The sequence below is a fragment of the Geotrypetes seraphini genome, chromosome 16 (genome assembly GCF_902459505.1).
Source record: "Geotrypetes seraphini chromosome 16, aGeoSer1.1, whole genome shotgun sequence".
NCBI lineage: Eukaryota > Metazoa > Chordata > Amphibia > Gymnophiona > Dermophiidae > Geotrypetes > Geotrypetes seraphini.
Genome location: NC_047099.1, coordinates 26,064,264 through 26,083,411, shown reverse-complemented (window position 1 = coordinate 26,083,411; position 19,148 = coordinate 26,064,264). Strand labels below are relative to the sequence as shown.

Sequence of the window (19,148 nt, the reverse complement as noted above, 5' to 3'; positions counted from 1 at the left end):
TTACCGGCAGCTCCAGAGCTGTCGGTAATTAGCGAGTAGAAAGGGAGGGGGGGGGGGTCTCTTTTGTGCATCCCTGAGGGGGGTTGGGAAGAGGGGGAGGCCAGATAGAGGGTGGGAGGCTCCATCTACCCTTGCTGCCACTGTCATCTTACGTCCTGCAGTAGGATCCATGAGGTCCACAGGAATAAAAAAAATGAGGATCCATGCAGACCCCAGGCCAAGGCCACTTTCTGTTTTAAGGCCATGTGCTTTTAGTTTTGTGGGGTCCGCGAGATCCTCTTTTTAACTTTTACCTTTGCTGGCTGCAGACCTCACAGATCTTAACCGCACGCCTGGGTCCGCAGAGGTCCTCGTTTTAGCTCCCGCAGACCTCGCAGATCCCACTCACCCCCGAGGTAAGCAGATTTTTAAAGGAGTGCAGGTTAAGATCTGCGAGGTCCATGGGGTCTGCAAAGTCCTAGTTTTACCCAGCCCCTACATGGCCTACCACCTAACTACCTAACTGCTCAGTTCTTGTTCTCGTCTCCAAGCCGCTCCACACATTCCCAATCATTTTTTTACCTTCCCGTCAGTCAAAGGCTGTACTCAGGAAAGACTCATTAACTGACTCTTTTCATACCAAGCCGCTTCCAGGGATCCCGAACTGGGCCAAATGGTTAGAATATCAATCTCATAGATGCATTTTTGAAAGCTATTAAAAACCCATCTGTTCTCAAAATTCTTGCAATCCCTGCAAAGTAGCATATTGATATGCAACTAACTTGTCAGTGTAAATGTTCTATCTATTGTAGCTCACTGACAACGGTTGGCTCATCTCTTTTGTAAACCGCTTAGAACGGAAAGGCTTTTGCGATACATAAATAAAAATGTATGTTTTGTTATCTCATGCCTACGTGACTTGAGTCTTGGCTGTAACATTGGGTCTACCTCACCATTGCAGCTTCCATCTGCACAATTTCTGCCTTGAATTGCAGACTGTATTACGTTGCCTGTGGCTCTCTGGCTCAGGTCTGTCTTACTGGGCTACATACACATTTACCTCTCTCCCTTTTACTATACCGCGATAGCGGTTATTAACGCAGGGAGCCGCACTGAATGCTCTGCTCCTGATGCTCCTAGAGTTTCTATGAGCGTCGGGAACAGCGCAGAGCATTCAGCGTGGCTCCCTGCGCTAATAACCGCTATTGCGGTTTAATAAAAAAAAGGGTGGGGGGAGGGTTTAGTTACAGATCCAGTCCAGAAACTTGAAGGTAAAGGAGGGGTCAGAGCTAGGGTATGGGACTGATGCATTTCTGTGATATTAGTTTCAGAGGAGCCAAGAGACAACCGGGCCGAACAGTGAAACTAAAGCGTACATCTGCAGAGAATGCAGCAAGGGGGTAAATCTAGAAAGACTGAAGTGTTTCCAACGGAGAAAAAAAAAAGAGACAGCATGAACTATTTGTTGTTCTTGGGATCCTCCAGCTGATATAGAGGGGGGACACCTGGATACTTGCTATATTGGCACACAAACAAAACCCTAGTGATTACAAAAGTAAGCAAGCAGAAGCCTCTTTTCAAGTAGTCCTTTACTGCCATTTCATGCAGGACTTTTGGAGGTAACTAGTTAGTGCTATTTAGAAAGGTATGTCCACTCCTAAGTCCTTAGCTCTTCTTTGCAGGCTGTTACCTTGGCCCTGCTTGTTCAAACTGACATGCCAATAAAGTTAATTGAAAGCTGAATCCTGGTGCTGGGGAGGAGCTGGGAGTGGGAAGGGCTCCCACAGCTTGGAGCAGGGAGAGAGCTGCCGAGGTTTCCCTCTCCCACCATGGGCAAAGAGCAGAGGGAGGAGAGGCAAATGGGGCCCAGGCTGTACGTATTCAGGAGAGAGGACTGCCACTGATCCAGTCCTGGGTTTTGCCTGGAGCGTATTGCAGGTAGGTGCTGGGAATAGAGTATATGAATTCAGGGCAGACTGTCACTGATCCAGTCGTGGGTTTATTCTGTACCGTGTTTCAGGTATGTGCTGGCCAGTCCTGGGTTTATTTTGGAGCGAATTGCAGGTATCCCTAACCTAGGGTTACATATGGCTCCAGAAAAAGGAGGACAGATTGAGACATCTGGGTTTTACTTCCATTGATTTCAATAGAAGTAAAGCCCATATGTCTCTATCTGAGCTCCTTACTTCCATTGCTTTCAGTAGAAGTAAAACCCGGATGTCTCAATCCACCTTCCTTTTTCTGGAGCCATATGGTAACCCCTTGTTTGTCTGTCTGGTTAGACTGTAAGTCAGGGGTCCCCAAAGTCCCTCCTCGAGGGCCGAATCCAGTCGGGTTTTCAGGATTTCCCCAACGAATATGCATGAGATTTATGTGCACGCACTGCTTTCAATGCATATTTATTGGGGAAATCCTGAAAACCCGACTGGATTTGGCCCTCAAGGAGGGACTTTGGGGACCCCTACTGTAAGTTCTACTAAGCAGGGACTGTCTCTTGAATGTTTTAATGCAGTGATTCTTAAACCTGTCCCAGGGGACTCTCGGCCAGCCTGGTTTTCAAGATATCCTTAATGAATATGCATGAGGCAGATTTGCATGCCTGTTCTGCTATATGCAAATCTGCCTCATGCATATTTATTAGGGCAATCTTGAAAACCCAAGTGGCTGGTTGGTCCCCCAGGACTTGTTTAAGAACCACTGTTTTAATGTACAGCGCTGCAGAAATGAGAAGTACGGCAGTAGTAGGTATATTTTCCTGGTTGTTATCAGTAATATAATAACAAATGAGATGATTAATAAACCCTTGCTAGAAACATGTGATGAAGCCAGCTATGCAGAGCAGAGGTTGCAGCCATAGCGATATTAATCAGTTTCAGTTTCAGAATAAACAAAGTGAATGAGGTAAACTCTTTCTCTTCTCTCTTCCCATATTTTTTAAATTTTGTAAACCGTGCCGAGCTCCACTTCAGTGGAGAAGATGCGGTATATAAACCTAAGGCTTAGTTTAGTTTAGTTTAGGTGGTCACATTCCTCATTTACCTGCAGAAATAACCTTGAAGAGGGTTCAATTAAACTGATTAATTTTATAAAATACTATTAGCAGCCTGAAAATGATGAATCAAACTGTTGAGGTTCAGCCTTGATTAAAGAGATTTCTATCAAGGCTATGAAAGTCAAGAGTATATCACCACAATGAAGATTCCGGACATTTCCAAATGTTCAGTATCGCTGCATCATCCGGGTAGAATTTCCATTGTCTCTCCACATTTGCCATGTTTCGAGGGGTTTCATGCAGACAGAAGTGTAGAGATTGTGAGCACACGTCAGGAATGAGTTAAGTTGGTAGTGTCTGAAGTCACAAAATAATTCAAAGCAGCATTGGCAAATAGAGTAGAGAAAGATAAATCCCTGGAGGGTGTTTCCCCCTACGACATCCTCCGGAAGAGCGTTCCAGTTTTTCACCACTTTCTGGGTGAAGAAGAACTTCCTTATGCTTATACAGAATCTATCCCCTTTTCACTTTAGAGAGTGTCCTCTCGTTCTCTCTACCTTGGAGAGGGTGAACAACCAGTCTTTATCTACTAAGTCTATTCCCTTCATTAGTGTGAATTCGAGAGAGCTCGGAGGGCTACCAAAAGATTTCAAGCGTACACATACTACTAATTTTGTAAACCACCTTTTAACCTGCTTGTTCAGACTAGTATTAAACATTAAAAATGAACACTTCAAGGATATATTTTAAAAATTCACCTGATTAACATGCTTAAGAGATTATTTGGAGTTAGTGGGATTTACAGGATTTGAAGCTCATTTCAGCCAACTGAGGACTTCGGGGGCCTGCATGCGGCCCTGGGACCACACATTGGAGACCGCTGGGTTAAAGATCGACAATCCCGATAGATATACTATTAGCATTTTGGCTTGCTACATTTTCCAGGTTCACCAGGATTTGTTTCAGTTCCTCCATATTGTCACCTTTAAATATAATTTCTGGCATGGGTGGCTTCCTTCCATCCTTCTCAGTAAATACTGAAGCAGAGAATGAATTTTGCCTCTCTGCTATGGCTTTTTCCTCCCAAGTTCCCCTTTTATTTCTTGATGACTCCTTCATGGGCTTTCTGCTTCTAATGTACTTCTACTTTACAGAAGGTATGCGTGGAAGTGAGAGGGATTAGGAAATGCCTGCATACTGAGGTGTCCGCATTAACCGGTTCCCATTGCTCTGAAGATTGGCTGTAGGGATGGAGATCTGATAAGTTCTGATCCAGGGCATCAGAACACGGGCAAGATCCACACACAGGCCTAGGTCAGTGTGCCAACCTGGCCTGTGTTCAGAACCGCCTGTGTGCTGATCCTGCCCGTGTTCTGATGCCCTGGATCAGAACTTATCAGATCTCCATCCCTACAATTGGCTCCTGTGCATAAAGTGTGGTGGGTCTATACCACATGTGTCAAACACAAGGCCGTGGTGACTGTGCACCTCACACTACATCAAGGGTGTCCAACTTGCGGGTCGCAGGCAGTCAGCTTGAGGGCGATGCATTTTGCTCACTGTCACCCCCGGGCGTTTACCTTCTGGCCGGCTCCCTCCTCTTCACTGCCGCACTCGTTGCTCTGCACAATTTAGTGATTGAATTGTGTCAATTTTGAGAATTTCCTTCTGCTGTCTATATTTTGCACTGTTCAGGAAGAAATTCGTTTTTTTTTTTCTCTGGGGTTGTATTGCATGCAGAGTCTTGCATCTTAGGGTTTTGTTTGTATATATCAGTGGTTCCCAAACCTGTCCTGGAGGACCCCCAGCCAGTCAGATTTTCAAGATATCCCTAATGAATATGCATGAGAGAGATTTGCATATAATGGAAGTGACAGGTATGCAAATCTCTCTCATGCATATTCATTAGGGATATCTTGAAAACCTGACTGGCTGGGGGTCCCCCAGGACAGGTTTGGGAACCACTGGTATATATTAATACTTTTAGTTTGTGGTCCCATATTTGGGGTTATCTGTGTTCTGGTAGGAATGAATGTTGAGAAGCATACAGTGTGCTTTGTGTAGTTTAATTTTGTGGTTAACCATTATGTGTTGTTAATAAGATTAAATTGTGTGTGTGTGTGTATGAAAAATGAATGGAATAAATTTTGTTACAATTAGTACTATTATGGGGGCAGGGTCAGGCCCACGACTTAGCCTGTGTTTTAGATTTCGGCCTCTTAATGTGATTGAGTTTGACACACCTTTAGACTCTTATCAGGGTAAACTGCTGGTTTTCCTCCTCATCTTTTGATTATGTTACTGCCGTAGCGTTTATGTTTTTAGCCTGGGGGGGAGGTGCCCAAATTTAATTTAATCAGTTCTCTGGATTTTCTTTGATGTCGGCAGCCCCTGACCTCTGCCACGGCCTGAGACGGGTCCGTGTTTTCTGAGCTCAGAATCCTGCCTTGATCCTACCCGAGGCACATGTGCAAGTCGTACGCCTGCCTGCCAAATGAAATGACAGAGCTCCGGGGAATTCCTGGACTGCATGAGGCCAGCAGTTCTCTCTGTGCCGCCTCTTTGTTTTTTTCAGCCATCACTGGTTAGCAAAGGGTGTGTGTAAAGGCAGAATTGGGGTCCTAAACTATATAACTTCCTACTCTATCAAGACCCTATATGGATAAACACATACACTCTGCAACACTAACAGGCATCAATCACACATACCACCCAGTCAAACACCATATAGCAACAGGGAGCAACAAAAGAAACGAAAACCAGAAAAGAAAGGTGGAGAAAAAGCCTCAGTTCAGCTTCATCTGGCAAAAAAACTCCACCTTTCAACACAACCCTGCATTCAAAACCAAAAAGGTAGTAGAAAAAGCATAATGGTAGCCTGCAGAATGATGTTAAATAGCACGCCTGGACCTATCGCCCATACTAGTGATACTCAGATACACTGTCCAGACCCACCGTGCTGTTATAGGCTCACAGATCTCATCACAAATCACTCACTAATGGCGCACAGACGCCCCTCAGCCACCCGGCAGAAATCTCACACAGGCTCCACCTCCATGCCCGATCCACCAATCAGCCACCTTCAAAGGCCAAAAAAGGCCGCCCGTTCAATCTAGCAGTATCAAGACCCCTGACGCAGCGACCAACGCGAAACGGAGGGTTCCCCGTCGGGTTCAGTGGGGCTGCAGGGCCTAGGAGGAAGACTGGATTGTGTGAACCCTGGATGCCGAAGCAGCTAAGTTATTTGGTTTTATTGTTCTCTATACAAGATCCTGGACTGTAGTGCTCAATGCTCATTTACTAGTATGGGCGATATGTCCCGGCTACCATTGTGCTTTTGTCTACTCCCTTTTTGGTTTTGAGTGCAGGGTTGTGTTGAAAGGTGGAGTTTTTTTGCCAGATGAAGCTGAACTGAGGCTTTTTCTCCACCTTTCTTTTCTGGTTTTCGTTTCTTTTGTTGCTCCCTGTTGCTATATGGTGTTTGACTGGGTGGTATGTGTGATTGAGGCCTGTTAGTGTTGCACAGTGTATGTGTTTATCCATATAGGGTCTTGATTTAGAGTAGGAAGTTGTGTTTAACTGACCCTTTGTCCTGAGTTTATTTGTTTAGTTGTCCTAAACTATATCCCAGAGGTAGTTCAGAGTAAAGCTATGTGTCTATGTAAATGGGTGCCAGCTGTGCCATTGCAGTATTGTGTCTGGGAGGGCTATTTATTTACATGTTGCCTACAGACAGATGGATCACATTAAAACGTACATTAAATCATTACACAATACATGAACTTAACATACTGCCAGATCTCAGGACACATCTAGAATCTGCCCTGAAAGGCCTGAGTGCAGTGCATAATGTCGGGGGGAAAAAGACTACGATCTCTCGGGAGCTTGTTCACGTGTGGGGACAAGAGGGTGCAGCCCCAGCCATTTGGAGACGTTGGCTTCTCTGGGCACATGGCTGAGTGCTCCAGTGGGATCATTAAAAGACATCCTGTTGGAATGTTCGTCTTTGTTTATCTATCTATTTACATCCGTCCTACTGGAAAGTTTGCAAGAAATGTATTCTGCAGTTTTGGAATCGATAAAATCAGCTCTTCTGGTGGTGGTGGTGGTGGTGGTAGAATAAGTAATGTGCTCTTTTGCTAATGGAGATACAAAAGTGTGGGCTATGCCCCACCCCCCAACATGAGAAGGAATTTCTGTTGATATGGGATAGTTATGTACAATCTCTTCCTCTGTCTAGTAACATAGTAAATGACGGCAGATAAAAGTCCTGAATGGTCAATCCAGTCTGCCCAAACATACACTCTCTATAATTTAATTTAAATTGTTCTTTTTCTTAGATATTTCTGGGCCAGAAACCCAGAACTCTGCCCAGTATTGTGCATCTACTGGAGTCTCCATCGAAGCTCACTCCAGCTCATCTAAACCATCCCGGCCCATCCTCAACTAGTGCTTTAACAAGGGAAGGTGGGGGGGGGGGGATGAGGATAGAGTAGAGGCCTTTGGATCTGGCCAAGAACAGGTAATTGGAGACTTTAGCAAGGACAAAAGCCTGATTGAAGTGGGTCAAGAATATCTTGAGAGGGAAGGAAGTCCAGGCAGCAGTGGTGAACAGCATATTCAGGTAGCTTGGATAAATTGCTAATTCACGTTTCCCAGATAAAGGTACAAAATCTGTCCCAAAGCACATTCTTAGAAACATAAGAACATTTGGACCTTCCCAGAGCAAAGGCCTCTTTCATATAGGAGAATTCAAGAAACGGAGCAAGATTTTCAAAAGCCTCCAACATATAGTGAATATTGAACTTGTCCTTAACTGCTGAAGTAATAATAATAATAATAATAACTTTATTCTTATATACCGCCACAATCTTGCGACTTCTAGGCGGTTTACAATGAAGAGAAACTGTACAGACAGCGAATTACAGAGTATAGCATTGAACATCTAGTGATAGTAACAAGGAGAGTTACAGGGTCTGTGTATTACACGGTTTCACAATGAGTAACATTATACACTGATTAAGTACTGATTGACTAGGCACTCAAACCTTTGATTCGGGGGTCTTGGCTGCAGCAGTCCTGCTCTCTAACTTTGATTTTGTTACTGGATAATTTTCTAATACAGTACAGTTGCGATTATTCAACATAAACAGGATCAACCCGTTGCTGGATAAGTGAAAAGTCAGATAATACAGAAAACATACGAACATAAGACTAGCCTTACTGGGTCAGACCAATGGTCCATCAATTCCAGCAGCCTGTTCTCACAGTGGCCAATTCAGGTCACTAGTACCTGGCCAAAACCCAAGGTGTAGCCATATTCCATGCTACCGATACAGGGCATAATTTATGCACAAAGAACAGGCATAGGGGATCTGCAAAAGCAGGGTTCCAGGTCCAAACACTGAAGCATATACTAGAAAAACATGGACTCGGCTCTCAAAAATGGCTTTCTTTCAGCCTGTGAAGCTGGAAAACAGGAAGAGAACCTAATGGCAATGCGATGACATCACTGGGGGGTGTCTGTTGGATGTACTGGATGGTTCAATTAGCGAGACTATACTGTATTATTTTATATTGTACAGTTCTCGTTATTGTATCAGTGTCTTTCTGTTATCCCGTTCTGAACCTCTGAAGAGGGATAAAGGGGTTATAATTCCCTTAACATAGTATTTCTGTGTAAACAGCATTTTCTAACATTTGAACTTTTTTGTTCCAGAGTCTCGGGTAATGGTCCTAAAGGTATGAGCAGAGTGGTAGGATCAGCCTCCTCCCCTCCCCCCCCCACCCCCAAACTCACTCACATGGAGTCCTGCACTCCCTCAGCCCTCCTCCTGATCCTGGAGTCTTTCCTGGACACCCAGCACTCACATCCTGTTATTCAAACACTTGGACCTCCCGTTCATCTCGGTGCCCAGCCTGAGACACCTCAACAGCTCCCATATCCAGAGCTGTGCTTTATTCCGGAAGGTAACGTTTACAAATTTTTCATGTGGACAGTGGTCACGATTTTGCCCTATGAGAATCAGATTTTTAACCCCCCCTGATATTTTGCAGAAATCAAAGAAATGGAATCGTCCTCATCCCATGGCTAGATCTTAAAGCTGAGACACCCCAGGGATATCCTGTGAGGAAAAGCCCTCAGTGCTTGGAGAGCGGATGTGCTCACAAGTGACCAGTTAAGATTAGTGTGTGTGTCAAAGTCCTGAGCGTTTCTGGGTTCTGTGAATATTCTGGCTGCATTAATAAGATGTCTTAGATGCTACAACTCCCCTCATGTCAGATTTCTGTGTTTATGGTGATCTCTTGTCATTCTAATAATTACGGTCGCATCTGTTTTTGGTATGAGGTTCGTACCGTCTGATTTTTTTCTTTTCTGTGCTTTTCTTGTTTAACCAAATGCTTTCAAGGCTACAAAGATTGAAAATGATGGAATCAGGACAAACAAGCTGGCCCATGATCTAAGATACCAGATCTGATTCCTGAGCTCAGCATAGCTGCCTCTGGGGTTGGACCATAACTCTGTGTCGGTGCTGTATGATTCTCTGCATCACAGCTCAGCTCCTGCTCCTGGGGTTGGGCCATCAACTCTTACGCTGATTCCATGCATTACAACTAAATCCAGTTCTGCTACGTCCCTTCCGGATTCAGTACGCCAGTTGTTCAATCCCTTCCCGCAAGTCTGGGAGTTGCAGAAATCCAAATACTTTTCTTAGCATGTGCTCCTCCTACCTTAGAGAGAGAGTTAGATCCCCTACAATTTCAAGTTCTGCAAGAAATCACTATTTTTTTTTTCAATTTTTCTTTCTTTTTGCGGTTTTTGGTGCAAATTCACTGGTGGTGGCCACCTTGGATTTTGTACCATGTGCTGCAGCGCTTAAGGAAGGAGCAGGAGCTTCAGGCTTTGCCTCCACTGGGTCCACCAGGGCTGGGGAGTTGGCCTGGGTCCGTGGTTTTTGAAAAAATGTCTTGCCCAGAGGCCGGAGCCTGGTGCCAAATGCCTGCATTGCAAGTCAGGGGACTCCTTTGGTGTGGTGCGGATACCTCAGCAGGGCCTGGAAGTGGCCACAGGATGTGAATTTTCTCCAGACTTTATTTGGCTCCTCTGGAAAGCTTATGCTTCGGACCCAGCTCATTTGGTGTAGCCGGTGGGCGCATCGGTTTCTTCTATGCCGGTTGCGCCAGTGGCAGAGTTCCCTGTTCAGGAGCCCTCTGGCTATGACAGAGATGAACTGCATTAGTGACTATACTGATTTTATGTCTCTTCTGTCTCCCGTCGCTGTTTCTACCTTGGATCCTGCTGCTGCCCTTGCCAGGACGAGTCAGCATGGTCACCCTGAGGGTCCGGATTTGGGTGAGGATCCCTCCATCTGCAGCCTTTTAAGAACATCTCTGTCCATCATTTTATGGCTGATGTTCTGAAAGAGTTCAAATTGGAATTTCCACCTTCCATGTCACCATATTCAGTCATGGACTGTTCTAATGTGCTGTCCTCCTTTTTTCCATCCTCTCTACAGCTTCTTGGTCTGGTTGCGGAACAGTGGGATACCCCAGAAAGCTCTTTCCGGTTCTCTAAAGCTATGTCTCAGCTTTATCCACTAGCTCCTGCTTTTCAGCAGTATTTTGAGCAACCTCCAGTGGATTCCGCCATAGCACATTACCAGGCGCCCGGCCCTCCCTAGTGATGGAAGAGTAGTGCTTGCGGACCTTGTATTAAAAGCTTTTTTTAAGTGGCTTCTTATGGTATCAAGGCGGTGGCAGTAGCCTCCTTTGCGGGGCGTGCCTGTGACACGAGATTGGGAAGTGTGCCTTCTGTGGGAGTGGATGCCTGTCCCCAGCTAGTGGATTATGGGCAGACACCCTTAGTGATCTCATCCAAGTTCTTAGTAAGGTCTCAGCTTACACGTTGTCTGCACGCTGGACTCTTTGGATCTGTCATTGGACTGGGGGTGCTGCCTCCAAAGCCATTTTAAGCAGCCTCTCTTTCAAGGGGCAGCTTCTTTTTGGGAAAGGTCTGGATGCCTCATGGCCAGTGTCGCTGATCGCCGCCCTCTCCCAGTGTACAAGTCTCGCCAGGCTTCGGGAAGGGGCCATAGTACCTTTCATCCTGCCCACAGATTTCATCAGGGATCCTTGGGCTCTTCCTCCCTGAGATATTCCAAGGGATATCGTCCTCGTTACACTTACAGACATCCTCAGTCATCTGGATCCTGGGCAGCTACTGCTAACAATGACACCAGAAGTCAGGCGGGGCTTCCTCATATCTGGGGCCAGTTCTCTCTGTTTTACCGTGAGTGGATTTACATATCCTCAGATCAATGGGTGCCAGACATCATTTTGAAAAGACAAAAATAGACTTCTTTTGCCTGCCTCCTTCTTTATTTCTGGAATTGCTGATGATGTGATCCTGTAGGAGGGGCTATGATTGATTTCCTAAGCCTAGCTCTTGACCCTTTGGCAAAGCTGCTCTGGCCAGCACCGGAGATGCTGCCATGCCTGGGCTTGATAGAAGATGATTGAAAGCAGGGGTAAGTGAAGATGCCTAGCCCCACTGCTATCAAAGGTTAGTTCCACCATTCTACAGACTGAAATAGTAGCATTAAAAGCTTCTCATTAGCTCTTTCCCGTCTACTGCCTCTAACTTTCATTGGCAGATTCCTTAGCTCTGTCATTGGCTACCATTCACTGATACACTCCAAACAGCCAGCGATCCTATTAGTTCCCCCGTAGGGTAAGGGATGTAGGGAGTTCTGAATCTGCTTTAGATTGGTCATTTCTTTCAGTGGATCGTTGAGTTTGTGATGTTATGGAAGAATCGATCAGCTTGTATTTGTTTCTGTGTGTGGATCCTCAAGGTTCACACATTTCCCCCCCTCTTACTGTATTTTAATCTTTCCTTTTGACTTTTAGTGGACGTTAGTAGCAGCTGTGTTCTGGGTTGTCACTTATATGCTGAGATGGGGATCAGACATCTTGCATAGGGTTAGTGTGCTCCTGGCTGTAGCCAAGAACCTGAAACTAAATCCAGAGATTTTGGTAGTAGGGAAGGTGGGTTTGCGTCCATCTAATTGGAAGTTTGTGATGCCTAGGGCTTTGTTGCTCATTAAGTCCAATGTGAATTGGCGATTAGCTGGCGTTAAAACCCTATTTGAAGAAATTCATACTATGTGATGGCCTGACTGGGTTACTGCAGTACATTGTATGTGGTTCCTCACAGCTGCTCTGGTTTTTGTTGGATGTGGGTATCTGGATCTTATTATACTCCTTTCCTTACCAGTTGTTCTCTGCTAAAGATCCTTTGTCAAGCTTTTGAGATCTTTCCTGGGCCAGGCCCTGCCTGTTCGATCACTTAAATATCTGTCCTTTACCTTTCCAGTAGGGAGCTTTCTTGCTTGTTCCTTTTGGGTTTCTTGGGTTTGATCAGAAGGAAGCATTCTTCAATTTTGGGCCTTCCTTGTGGGATAAGCTCCCAGAGGGGCTTTAAAAAAAAAAAAAAAAAGCCTAATTTTCACAGAACGTAAAAACTGCCGTATTGGATCACACCCAGGTATATTTTTGTTAACGAGAGTACTTAAACTACTGTATAATCTTTGTATTGTCCATATGTACTCCACTGTAAATGTTTGCTTGTAGGCCGTTCTGAGCTACTGAGAGGACGGGATAAATAAATACATGGAGATGAAATTATAGCATTCTAACTGATAAAGAAATTGTAAAAAGACTTGAGGCGTTTACAACTGAATTCTTTTGCAACAACGTTCCCAATTCTGACATCTCACCCCCCCCCCCCACTAATTGGGAAGCATACAAAGCTACCCTGAGAGGAGAAATTATTAGCTTGGTAAATTGGAAAAAGAAACAAACATCCAAATGCATTCAAATTTTAGAAAACAACATTAAAGAACTAGAAAATAGATATAGTAATGACTCAGCCAGAAACAAAAACTCATTTTCGCAACTCCTTAAACTGAAATATGAACATAATTTCCTATACTCAAGTATTACTCGTCAGGACATATTTATTCAAAAATCTGGCCAGTATATGGGAGACAATAAGGTTGGACGATCATTGGCGAAATACCTTAAAGGAAAACATGAGAAATGCCTTATTTCTTCCATTTGAGACTCAAATAATCATCTGCTAACAGAAAACTCGGCAATTAAAGCTGAATTTGAATCTTTTTATACCCACCATTTACCTCTGAAGCTTCTCCCTCACAACAGGCTATATCACAGATGCTAAATTCGATACAACATCCCACATTGTCACAATAACTTAAAAAAGAACTATAACTTCCCATTACCTCTCAAGAATTACACATAGCCATCTCCTCTCTAGCCACAAATAAATCTCCAGGCCCAGATGGCCTGACAAGCGAATTTTACCCAAAATTTAATTTGCCTCTTACCCCTCACTTAGGGCTCCTTTTACTAAGATGCACTAGTGGTTTTAGCGCACGCAGGAAATTACCACGCGCTACGCTTCTAGAACTAACACCTGCTCAATGCTGGCGTTAAGGTCTAGTGCGTGCTATTCTGCGTGTTAAAGCCCCAACGCGGCTTAGTAAAAGGAGCCTTTACTCACCTATTTTAATCACATTCATGATTTCCCTGAATAACAATGAAACTTTACAGAAGCCATGATAATTGTATTCCCGAAACCAGATCGTGATCCCACTTTAGTTAAAAACTACAGACTCATATCACTCCTAAATGTTGACTATAAAATATTGGTGAACCTACTAGCTAATAGACTTAATAAAGTAATTGAACATCTGATTCTACCAGATCAAGTTGGTTTCATTAGACATAGAGTTATTGGTGATAACCTTAGACTCTTTCATAATATTAATGGATGCGTAAAGCAGTGTTTTTCAACCGCTGTTCCGCGGCACACTAGTGTGCCTCAAGATGTTGCCTGGTGTGCCGCAGGGCCGCCATCAGGGCAGTACTACCAGTCCTGCATTCAGGGGCCCGGAGCTGACAGGGGGCCCGAGGCAGGGGCGCCAGTAGCTCGCCAAGGCAAAGTGAGTCGATCACCCAGGACTCACTTTGTCTTGGTGATCTAATCTATCGAGCCGATAAGTCTTCTTCTCCCCGACGTCAATTCTGCAGTCGGAGAGGAAGTTCGGGCCAGCCAATCGCTGCCTGGCTGGGCGGAACTTCCTCTCCGATTGCAGAATTGACGTCAGGGAGAGCATGCGTCGGCGTCGGCTTTGGGGCCTGTTATCCATTGGTGGGTCCTGTTCCCCGATGGCAGCGGCAGTGGCAGTGGCTTGGGGAACGGCAGGGAGAAAGAAAGAAAGGGGGCAGGCAGGGAAACAGAAGGAAAGAAGAGAAACAGAAAAAAAGAAAGAAAGGTCAGGGAGAGAGGAAGAAAAAGTTGGGGGAGGGAATGAGGTGTGGAGGAGAGAAAGCATACAGGCTGATAGAAGGGAAAAAAGATTGGATGCACAGTCAGAAGAAGAAAGTGCAACCAGAAATCACCAGACAAGGTAGGAAAAATGATTTTATTTTAAATTTAGCAAAGTGGAGGCAGTATTACCACAGTTTTCAAAGGAATTTGCCCAAATAACTTAATAGTTAACTGGGTAAATTCCCAGAGATGAAAACTTCCCTTCACTTACTATGCACAGTTCTGAATTTATATCTGCTGTCTATATTTTACAATATGGTCACCTTTTACTAAACCGCAATAGTGGTTTTTAGCGCAGGGTGCCTATGAGCGTCAAGAGCAGCGCTGGGCATTCAGCGCAGCTCCCTGCGCTAAAAACTGCTATTGTGGTTTAATAAAAAGGATGGAGGGTATATTTGTCTATTTTTGTATGCTATAAAAACCAAATACAGAGAGAGACTGAGAGCTGTTGACGAAGAGCTACGTGTGTGTCTTTCTTCGATTCCAGCCAGAATATCAGCTTTGTGTTCAGCCAAACAGGCCCAGGTTTTGCACTGAATAAAGTATTTTATAATTTTTATAATTTTTATTTCATAATAAAGTAATTATAAAATACTTTCTTTGTGTTTATTTGATTCCTATTCAAGAGAATTACTTTATATATAGTCAATATAGGCACAGAGTTAAATTTTTTAACATTTTCTAATGGTGGTGTGCCTCGTGATTTTTTTCATGAAACAAGTGTGCCTTTGCCCAAAAAAGGTTGAAAAACACTGGCGTAAAGGGCCTCTTGGAACCTTCAGTAGGCTTAGCTTTAGACGCAAGAAAAACTTTCGACAGGGTTGAATGGCCTTTCCTGCTGCAGGTTCTGAGATGGCTTAATTTTGGTGAATCCTTTATTTCTTGGATCCATTCTTTCTATTGGAATTCCATGTCAAAGGTACTCGCAAATAATTCCTTAACCAAAGCCATCCACCTTCAAAGGGGAACCCAACAGGGGTGTCCCCTATCACCACTTTTATTTAATCTTTCCTTAGAATCACTATTATCAAGCATTCGCCAGTCGCCCCAAATTTTGGGTATTCTGTCCTACACCAGAGAAATTAAAATAGTGGCTTACGCAGACGACATACTTCTCTTCTTATGCAATCCCCACATATCCATTCCAGCTTTTCAACAAATTGTTCATTCTTACTCTCAACTTTCTGGCTACAAAGTTAACTGGGAGAAATCGGTTTTATTTCCGCTGAATGATCAGATAGCAGAATGTGATATCAGTCATTTTAGCTTCACCTGGACCACTAAAGAAGTAAAATATTTAGGCATAAAGACTATCACCGAAGTATGGACTTTAATATCACTAAAATCAAATCACTAATCTTCTCTCAATTCACCAAATGGTCCCCACTATACCTCACTTGGTGGGGAAGAACTTCTTCTATTAAAATGACCCTGGCACCCCAAATAAATTACCAACTGGCGATGCTTCCATCATTATGTAAAGCCTCAATATTTCATTGGATAGACCAGAAAATACAATCTTTTATCTGGAAAAACAAAAGATCGAAAATTTCTTTTAAAAAACTGAAAGCAGCCAAATTCAATGGTGATATTAGCCTGCCTGACTTTTATAGATATCATTTAGCCTCCCTAATAAAATATGGGATCCAGTGGTTTCAAACAGATGTTAGTAGTCCATTCCATCTTCCAACTTGATTAGAATTAGAGCAATACATATGCACACCTATACCCATCTGTGCTCTTCCTACTATGTCCCTTCCACCCAAATATAAACATTTTCCTATTCTGAAAGCAACCCAAACAGCTCTTCGTATACTTGATAAAGCTTCTCGGAATTCTATGTACGCACATCGTGATATGGCGTTATGGAATAATCTTGCCATTAAGCACACTAAAAAATCTTTATCTTGAAAGATTTGGCAAAAAAATGGGATCTGGTGTGTTAATCAACTGTACGATAAAGATAGACCTTTTCCCCAATTTGTTGAAAGCTACTCATTACTAATTGATAAATACCAGCAGTGGTATTCTTTGACTAATATACTATCAAAAATACAATTATCTCTTACTACTTGTATGATCAGTTGGTGTACAAAAGTTAAAAAGAAAGGAAAAGCTACCGGTATATCTTTTAAGTATCAGCTCCTTCGAGATTCAGACTTTGCAGGAGCAGCAGATATGTGAACCAAAAACCTCAATGTCACCTTAAATCATTCTGAGTGGAATGTCATTCTGAGTGGAATGTCTCTAAGACAAATAGGCCCCTTCTATCAGCCAACTTATCACAATCTATTTATTTTCTTATGTGGACAGTTACATGGACTCCTTCTCGTATGAAAAAAGCAGCTCTCAGAGACACAGATAAATGCTGGCACTGTCTTACTTCAGTGGGTAATTTGGCTCATATGCTCTTTGAATGTGAAGCTATGTGTCCATTTTGGGAAGCCATGTGGCCTACTATTAAGGAGATAACGAATTGTAATGTAGATATATCATATGACAATAATTCTACATTCTCTTCATACCTGTTTTGCTACTTCAAACTGTAAGCCAAAATTAATTGACATGTTAATATCTATTGGCCTACAACAGATATTACAACATTAGAAATCGGCCTCTAGACTTAATTACTCCTTCTGGTGGAATTCTGTATGTTTATACAAACGATCTGAAAAAATATGCTGTTGAGAAATGTTTCCCGTTATTTCAACATTCCCAGACCCAATTATGGACTCCCATTGATAATTTTATGAACTATCAGAAATTATAATTTATCAACACATATGCATATTTGATTTGTATGACACATCTGACTGTGATATTTCTCTAAGTTGACATTTCCTGATTGCTATGTTGCTTTTTTTATTGACATGTTCATAAACCTCAATAAAAAGATTGAACTTAAAAAAAAACCCCAACAATCTAGAAATAAAACATTTTGGTGAACTAAGATATCACTGGTCATACCAAGTGTCCCGTCAAGCCCGGTCTCTTCTTCCAGTAGAGGCCAATCGAGATCACAGGTCCCTGACAGGATTCCGAAAAGTAGAGAGATTCATACAGACATAAGAGTTGCCATACTGGGACAGAAAGAAGGTCCATCAAGCCCAGTATCTGTTTGCAATAGTAGCCAACCCAGGTCACAAGTGCCTGCCAAGATCCCCATAAGGGATAAGCAGTAGACTTTCCCCAAGTCTACGTGGTTGAAAATGATTTCTAGAGTTTTCCTCCAGGAACTTGTCTGTACTCTTGTTAAACCCATTGGCCTTGTGCTGGTAGTTGGGGGAGCTTTCACTGTTCTCCTCTACTCCATCTTTCTGTCAGGCTGAAGGTTATGCTGAGCGATGGCATCAAACTGCAGTGAGCTGGAGAGGTCGATTGAAGTGCTAGTCAGGAACTTCTACAAGTATGCAGAAAAAAAGGGGAAAAAGGACAAAATGACCAAGAAGGAGTTTCGCAAGATGGTCAGCTCTGAGCTGAGCCATATCCTAACGGTAAGAGCTGGCACATGGGAGATCAGAGAGAGAGAGAGACTAAGAGGTGGGGAGGGGCCTGGGAACTTAAGGGCTGAGGGAGGGGGAAATGAGAGATGGAGAGAAAGTGAGCTGGGGGGAAGGGGTTAAGGTCCTAGGGGCGATTGAGAGAGAGAGGGGCAGGGGGGCTTAAGAGCTAAAGAGAGGGTTTAGGGTGACAGACCTGGGACTGGTGTCCCAAGGGCTGTGAGAGAGGGCAGAAACCTAGTGCAGGCAAGCAAGTTTCAAGTTTCAAGTTTATTAAGTTTTAATATACCGACCATCAAATAAATATCTGGCCGGTGTACATTACAATAAAAACATAAATAAAAATAGGGAAGGGGAGTTAATATATTCTACATTTAGAGGTATAAATAGTGTATATTACAACATAGACTAGACAAACTTTCTCTTGGCAAGATATTAATTCACCTTCTCTCAGGCTTGTAACACATCCCTCTCTCCCCTATCCATTTACCCTCTCTCCTGTATCTAACATATCTACCTTTTTTATGTAATAAGTCTCGTCAGCTATTTATCAAGTCTATATGTATTAAGACTATGCTTCTAGTACAACTTCTGTAACCAGCCTAGAACTCCACTAAGGAGGATTTTGTGGAATCTAAGTCCGAACATAACAAATTATCCCTCTTTTCCTATCCATTCAGCCTTTCTCCTGTATCTCAGCCTTTTAACACATTTCTCTCTTCCCTACTCATTCACTCTGTTCCCGGGGGAAGGAGTGGCGTAATGGTCAGAGCTACAGCCTTGGCACCCTGACGTTGTGGGTTCACGCCCCGCACTGCTCATTGTGACCCTGGGCAAGTTACTTTATCCTCCACTGTGTTAGATAGATTGTAAGCCCACCGGGAAAGATAGGTATAAATGACTGAGTACCTGAATGTAAATAAATAACTTGGAAAGAATTTAAAAAGGACCAGTATTTTGACATTTTTCTTTTCTTGTCCTATCCAGAATACACAGAGTAAAGAGGGGGCTGATAAGCTCATCAAGTCATTGGACGCAGATGAGGATGGCAAGATCAGCTTTGATGAATACTGGACCTTGATAGGTGAAATTGCCAAGAAGCTGAGTCAGCAAATCTCCCTCCAGATCCAGGATCCGCATCAGAGTTCACAACCTGGCCATTAGATCTCTCTTGGTCTCAGCCCCCCCCCCCCCCCCCCATTTTTCACCCTTGAATAGTTAGCATTTCCCATAAAATTCCTGGAGCGCTCCTCAAGAAGGG

General features: G+C 43.6%; 1 protein-coding gene across 2 annotated transcripts; it reads left to right on the top strand.

The window, feature by feature from the left end:
• Positions 1-1,725: 1,725 nt before the first annotated feature.
• Positions 1,726-19,098, top strand: LOC117350276 (protein S100-A16-like). 2 transcript variants are annotated; one of them, XM_033924489.1, is made up of 3 exons: positions 1,726-1,917; positions 17,712-17,881; positions 18,875-19,098. In XM_033924489.1, the coding sequence occupies exons 2-3, from the start codon at positions 17,732-17,734 to the stop codon at positions 19,049-19,051; spliced, it is 327 nt and encodes a 108-aa protein (XP_033780380.1). In that variant the 5' UTR covers positions 1,726-1,917; positions 17,712-17,731; the 3' UTR covers positions 19,052-19,098. The 2 variants fall into 2 exon arrangements, with proteins under 2 accessions (XP_033780380.1, XP_033780381.1); XM_033924490.1 differs by lacking the exon at positions 1,726-1,917 and adding an exon at positions 8,844-8,941.
• The last annotated feature ends 50 nt before the right edge of the window (positions 19,099-19,148 follow it).

Bases quoted from the DNA above. Each gene is read 5' to 3' on its own strand.
- LOC117350276 (XM_033924489.1), top strand. From the start codon at position 17,732: ATGGCATCAAACTGCAGTGAGCTGGAGAGGTCGATTGAAGTGCTAGTC. The intron at 17,882-18,874 runs GTAAGAGCTGGC...TGTCCTATCCAG, and splicing joins AGCTGAGCCATATCCTAACG to AATACACAGAGTAAAGAGGG.